The sequence below is a fragment of the Nansenia antarctica genome, assembly GCF_963989245.1.
Source record: "Nansenia antarctica genome assembly, chromosome: 13".
Classification (NCBI taxonomy): domain Eukaryota; kingdom Metazoa; phylum Chordata; class Actinopteri; order Argentiniformes; family Microstomatidae; genus Nansenia; species Nansenia antarctica.
Window position 1 is genome coordinate 20,393,324 of NC_137683.1, and position 7,500 is coordinate 20,400,823.

Here is a 7,500-nt window from a genome sequence, read left to right on the forward strand (position 1 = left end):
ACCACTAACGATACAGGATGGAATAGACCTGGATCAGAATCGATCTTGTGGCGCCATGTCGCCTGCTCTCCGCCCACTCGCCATTCTAAACAATGGGCGTGGTGGTAACAGAACGTCGCCTGAGAGAGCGATATCGCCTCGGCTAAACCGCCGTCGGTTTGCAATCGCCTTAATTAACACACCCCTCAGACCTGCCCTATTGTCCATGATCAGTAATCAGTCTCCTAGCCAACGGGTCTGTCGTTGTGTAGTCAGGAGACCATTCTAGAACACTAGACAAAGCCACACTGCATCACAATGCTCCCTGATTGGTCTACACCTGGGGATTCCATCAGGAACAATGTCTCCTGGGGAGTGTTCCACCATTAGCGGTTTCCTTAGCGACCTGTGGTTATTCACACTGGGACTGATTACATAACCGGTGTTGGTATTATTATGGTCTGTCCAATGAAACAAAACACCAATCAGCCACAGTCAACAACCAGGCTATGAGGTCATCAACGTGGGACACTGGCAGCAAAGTGGCGTTGTTGTTCCATTTTCTTAGAACAGGTGGCGTCATTCCACCGCAACGTTGAGAGCGGATCTGATGCTAGACACGGGCTCTGTTCAAAATGGCATACTAGCATACTGCATGCTAGCATACTCAATGAGTATATACTGCATACTGCCTACTAAATTCATAACAAGTATGCCAATACCAGCTGACCATTTACACTGCAGTATGCACACTGCATCCCAGAATGCATTTCACACCAGTGTTAACATGTTATTTTATGAAGTTTTAATATGCTTTCAGGCGAGAAAGTAACCATATATATTCCCAAAATGTGTCCAGTTTATCAAAATAACCTGTTTATATATCTGATCTGATGTTTTTTTCCCACTTCTGTTCGCTAGCTACATTACGTTGCTTAGATACCTTCACTGGGGGGTTCGACAGAAATGTCGGAAGATAAACAAATTGTAAAATTATTTGGGGGCCAATATCTTTAGCTAGCTAAAGTAACTAGCTAAATGTGTTGTTGTCTTAGCAGTTGGTAAAAGAACATTAAAACATTAAACATTAAAATAAATTAAAACATTAAATATTAAAATGAATATATATGAGCAATAACTTATCGTGGGCTTGCAAGCACAATACAACCCACCTTGTTCCGCCTGAAGCTACAATACTGGGACCCTTCGTGACTGGGCTACAGGCAGTCAAATACTAGGCAAACGTGTGTGTAAGCCACGAATAACCTTGGATTTCATGCATTTCAAATGGCATCTTTGTAATCATGACGACGTAGTCATGTCTAAGAATGCATTTCACCATGTAAATTCCCAATATAGTGAAAATACCACTGCTCATCCGTGATCAAACTTAGCTGAGGTGCTCCAGCTGAAGAGTATGAAATAGAGTGCAAAAAAGCAGCATTTGCACACTCAAATCAGTAAAAAAAATATATACAGTATATATTGTGAGTTTTCGGTCTCCAGGCTCTCGGACAGGATGGTAAACAACAGCTGTATGACAAATTTGTATGACGCAGTTTGACAAGACTGAAGAGACTTGCAATGCATTTTGGGGAAGTTGAGTAGGATTAGGAAACACAGCAGCTCCAACTCTGATTGACGTGGAGGAGTTCCTGTCATACTGTCCCATCTATTTCATCCAGATCTACAGTCCCATCTATTTCATCCAGATCTACAGTCCCATCTATTTCATCCAGATCTACAGTCCCATCTATTTCATCCAGATCTACAGTCCCATCTAGTTCATCCAGATCTACAGTCCCATCTAGTTCATCCAGATCTACAGAAACCATCTAGTTCATCCAGATCTACAGTCCCATCTAGTTCATCCAGATCTACAGAAACCATCTAGTTCATCCAGATCTACAGAAACCATCTAGTTCATCCAGATCTACAGCCCTGTCTAGTTCATTCAACTCTATAGTATGCAGGAGCATCAAGAGGGGTCAAGGGGGGCCTAGTGCTTGGTTTGGAACTGGTCCCTCTGTTTACAATAGCCAGTTTAGAACACGGTTGTCACTGCCAACAGGGACACATTCCATACATTCCGTAGCGCTGTCCATTGTGGTCTGCTGTGTGATTGTTTTGCCATCCCTTACCCTTTGGCTGATGTATATATGAACACACTCACACACACACACGCACACACACACGCACGCACGCAAGCAGTAGCACACACGCACACACACACATCCTTGACTCTTTGGCTGATGTATATATTAACACGCACGCACACACACACATACACACACACCCCTGACCCTTCGGATAATTATATATTAACACACACACACACACACACACACAGCAGAGACAGTGGCGTACCGCAAAATCCCGAGGCCCCCCCGCAAGGTGGCGGCGGGGGCCCTTTCGCAACGGAGGTTAATAAGAATGTGCGTTTTTTAGAGTCCGTCCGATGCATTATTGACGTTGCGAAATTTCGCAATATTCTAAATGCTTGATTTAGCAAAAGGCACAAACAAGTGAGAGCAATGAGAGGGGGTGCTAGCAACCAATGTTAGGGGGCCCCCTAGTGGCTGGGGCCCCCCCGTGGTGCGTCGCTTGCAGGCCCGTCCGCTACGCCACTGAGCAGAGAGCAGTACTGGATTGAAGCCAGCTGTGTTGGCTGCAGCCCCCTGAGATTCTGTATAGCTCCCCTGGTGGACACTTTGATAGGTATGGGAGAGAGCAATGACGTGTGATCAACACACAACCCTTTAAAAAACTCATTCCGCTCCTTTTGTAAAGCTCCTTTAGGTCACAGTAGAGTATGTATTACTGTATGAATCAGATATAATATTATTTACTATGATTAAATTATATTATTATTTCATATTATTCATATTAATATTGTACAGTGTACTGATGCCCCGCCCCCCCCCCCCCCCCCCCCCCCACACACACACACACACACACACACACACACACACACACACACACACACTGAGTAATTATCTCTGCTTGTCAGTTGAATGGAATGTACCAAAAATAAACCTCCAGAGGGAGGTCCTGTGGTCCAGTTTAAACAAGGTCTGAGCTGCCCACACCCGTCTACGGGTGGGTTAGACCAACCCATCCTCCCCCTTCCATCTGACAATGGCGTGGCCCTTATCTGGCTTCCTGCTGTGCGCCGCCCATCAGATCAGAAGGAATGATCGCTATTCGCCAGTGCTATCGCTAATGCTATCACTAATGCTAACTTTCCCGAGGCGGATTGCTCGTTGTTCCCCCTCTGGGAAAGCTCCATTTCCTTCTTGGATGGGCACAGAACTGGATGAAACACAGTTTTAGCTCCATTGTTTTGTGACATCTTCTCCAGGTTTGGGAAGTGTGTCAGCCTCCCGTTCCTTAGCTGAGGTCCACACGCACACCTTGGCCTTAACTCATTTAGTGGCCCTGACCCCTGACACTTGACCCCTGGCTAGGGCTGCAACTAACGATTATTCTGATAATCGATTAATCCACCGATTATTTTTCGGGTAATCGATTAATCGGGTTTTTAAAAAGCGGGGGAGAAGATTTCTTTTGCAAATTTTATTTTATGTTTTCTAAATCAGCCAGGCCTATACATATACATGTGCAAAATGAATAAGTATTAATAAAAAATAAAAAATAAAATAAATAAAAAAGGCTTTGCTACATCAAATAGGTTTAACAACAGGCCATGGACTATGGCGGTAGATTGTTTCAATAAAGTAGTTGAACTCTAGCTCAATACATGCATTGTTTTAGGTAATAACTTTGCTTAATGTAAAGGCAGTGGTGTGCCGTCAGGGCCAGCAAGGCCTTCTCTGCTGGCCTAAACATCATCAGAATATACATTTTATTTTAATATATTTTTTCCACAAATATGTATTAATGATTCCCCATAGTCTATTCTCTTCATTTCATAGCTTTCCTCTTGGTTGCGCTGCTTCCAGTCTCCGATTGAGATTTGGAGGGCTGGCCTTTATGTTAGAGCTTTTATCCAATCAAAATGTGTTGCTAGGGGGCTCCAAAATCTGCCTGCCTGCACGTTAAGCGGTGCCGCGGATTCGACCTGTAACTTAACGTTGGAACGAGAAAACCTGTGGCGTTCCTAGTAAACCTACGTAGATGCGAGCAAAAGCAACAACGGAGCCTGCTGGAAGGCTCAATGATGTCAGCACCCAGCACGTCTTTTGATTGGATACGCACTATTGATACGCACTATTGATACGCACTATTGATATTCACTATTGAGATGCGTATATGCCGGTAGATGTGAAACTTTCGAAAGTGCGCAGGGAAACGGAGCATCACAACGAAAGCTTTCGTTGACTGATCGATAATACTGATCGATTGTGTCCTGTTTTTGGGTAAACAATAACTATCATTTAGGGGACACGATGAAAGCACCGAGTCCACAAACAGAGGAAACTACGTTGAGCTTATTTCTTTTCTGGCTGAAAACAACCCAGATTTACATTACCACCTGTCCACAAACAAAGTGTTTACTGGGACGTCAGGCAAAATACAAAACGACCTGATTTTTGCTATTGCTGAAGTGATGGGAGAAGAGATCAAAATGGAGATTAAAAAGGCACCCTTTGTCGCTATTATGGTGGACGAGACGACAGACGTGGGTAATGTAGCGATCTTAAAGATGTTAGTTTAACACTCTTCATTGTAAATGCGGATTTATTGATTAAAAATGCTTCGGAAATATTAATATAACTCTGTTGTACTTGTCTGACTATGTTAAGGTGATGCAACGCCCGGTTATACTGTGTTTCTGTCTAGTTTCTAGAGCCATGGCGTCATAACGATGGTATTAAGAGGTAGAATAATTCAGGTAGGAATGTGTCGGACATCACTGAAGGCCTAGGTGTGAAATGCACCGCCCGCCACTGTGTAAAGGTCAGTAACCCAAAGTGCAATATAGGCTACAGACAAGACACTAATGTTTTTATATAACAGATATGCTCCAAAACAATGCAATGTGTCCTCTCACTCCATACAATAGGCTAGGCGACAGTCAGTGCCTCACTCTAACTCACGGGTAGAGGTAGGCTACCACTAGCTAGCCTTTAGCTTATCACCTCTGCTCTACCACTGACGTTAGCCAGCTAGCTAAATACACTTGTCGTGCAATATTGAATTCATGAATGCGAGCAAACACTCACTGGCTATCGCATTACATTACAGTCATTTAGCTGATGCTTCGCCAGAACTCACACTAACGCATTTGCATGGAGAGCAGGAGACCATGGAAGGGCTGAGCCCAGCAGGACTTATAATAAAACAATAGGAAGTTAGCTGTAACCCTCCTCTATAGAAACATAGTTAGTGTAACCCTCCTCTATAGAAACATAGTTAGTGTAACCCTCCTCTATAGAAACATAGTTAGTGTAACCCTCCTCTATAGAAACATAGTTAGTGTTCTGGTTCTCAGCACAGCTACGCAGCCTACAGCTGGACGAGCAGCGTAGTGACAGTCAGCTAGCGGCAGCAGCGAGCTAACCCTGCTAGCTAACTCACTAGCATGTCCTGACAGCAGACAGCAGACAGCTTCACTCTCAAGGCTTTTGAGTAGCATGATTTAAATGTAGCCGCCGCGCCGGTGTAGGTACCGGATTTTCCCACTTTTCCGATTCCGGTCATAGGTTCTGCCCTTTCCGGCCATAGGTAGCGCTATGATTCGCTATGATTCGCGATGCCTACACCGGCCGCAAGACAGCGTGGCGTGCGTCAACAGGAAGTAGGTTTGTTATGGAAACAAAACCCGGAAAAAAAGGGGAAAAAACCGTACAAAAGAAAAAAAGAAACACGAATCGATAATGGCATTCGTCGCCAACGAATTTCGTTATCGATTTTTATCGATTTAATCGATTCGTTGTTGCAGCCCTACCCCTGGCCCTAGCATGGATTTGTTTTAATTATGATGACATACACTGACTGATACACTCCAAATATACTCGTTGTAAGTCGCTTTGGATAAAGGTGTCTGCTAAATGCCCCCAAAAATAAAACTCCTCTTCAGGATTTCTGTAAGATGGTGATGGTGTTTATCGAAGTGTGGATTTGAAATGGCGTTTGGAGGTGTCATCAATTACACGTTGTTATGTGCTTGGACGAGAATAGTATACACACATTGATGCACGTACACACACACACACACACACCTGTTCCTTCCCATCTTCTCATGGTCTTTGACCACCACATGTAGCTCTGCTCCGGAGTCAAGAGGAATGCCCTTCAGATCCCATTCAAAACCCTGAGAGAGAGAGAGAGAGAGAGAGAAAGAGAGAGAGAGAGAGAGAGAGAGAGAGAGAGAGGGGAGAGAGAGAGAGAGAGGGGAGAGAGAGAGAGAGAGAGAGGGAGAGAGAGAGAGAGAGAGAGAGAGAGAGAGAGAGGGAGAGAGAGAGAGAGATGAGGGGTAAGATTGGGCCAGAGAGAGAGGGAGCGATCATGCTTCAAGTGTACAGAAGACACCAAGTTGAAAGAGTATAATGACATGGTATATAATTTGGATAGGGTATACTGAATTATAATTGTATTATAGGGTATGTATATTAGGGTACATATTATAGGATATATATATCATACCTCGTTCCAGACAGGGTTGTAGTTATTCTTGATGACTTTAGTCTTCTTTTTGGACCCTGGAGGAGAAGAGAAGAAGAGATGAAAAGTTCAGGTTAGGTTTTAGGGTTACGGTTGGAGTTAAGGTTAGAGTTACGGTTAGAGTTACGGTTAGAGTTAAGGTTAGAGTTAAGGTTAGAGTTACGGTTAGAGTTACGGTTAGAGTTACGGTTAGAGTTACGGTTAGAGTTACGGTTAGAGTTACGGTTAAAGTTAGAGTTAAGGTTAGAGTTAAGGTTAGAGTTAAGATTAGAGTTAAGATTAGAGTTACGGTTAGAGTTAAGGTTAGAGTTAAGGTTAGAGTTAAGGTTAGAGTTACGGTTAGAGTTAACCCTTATATCAATGGGCAAATGAGAGACTTCAGTGATGCTTGAAACCAACAATCACAGCCTTTCAGCCCTTCGGTGTGTGTGTGTGTGTGTGTGTGTGTGTGTGTGTGTGTGTGTGTGTGTGTGTGTGTGTGTGTGTGTGTGTGTGTGTGTGTGGTGTGTTGGTGTGTTGGTGTGTTTCATTCAGAGCAGTTATCGTCCTGGACACACTGCTACTTCCTGTTACAAGTAGTGCTAAGTATTGATTTCCTGTCCATCTGAGATTCCAACAGGACGCAGGAAGTGGTCACTGTGACAGTCCAATGAACAGCCCAGGAGATGGATGGATTACTGAGGAGCTTTTAGCACAGAACACAACCACTCCTCTGTAACACACACACACACACACACACACACACACGACATTGACTGACTCTCTGACTGACTCTCTGACTGACTCTCTGACTGACTCTCTGACTGACTGTCTGACTGACTCTCTGACTGACTCTCTGACTGACTCTCTGACTGACTCTGACTGACTCTCTGACTGACTCTCTGACTGACTCTG

At 44.1% G+C, this 7,500-nt stretch overlaps 1 protein-coding gene across 1 annotated transcript in view; it reads right to left on the minus strand.

The window, feature by feature from the left end:
• The window catches only part of dysf (dysferlin, limb girdle muscular dystrophy 2B (autosomal recessive)), a gene marked incomplete at its 5' end in the record, with an annotated part of 98,375 nt that overhangs the window by 79,545 nt on the left and 11,330 nt on the right, over positions 1–7,500 (minus strand). Inside the window, 2 exons of the mRNA XM_080544073.1 lie at positions 6,165–6,256; positions 6,589–6,644. Of these exons, the coding sequence (XP_080400199.1) occupies positions 6,165–6,256; positions 6,589–6,644 (148 nt within the window). The remainder of the gene's footprint in view (positions 1–6,164; positions 6,257–6,588; positions 6,645–7,500) is intronic.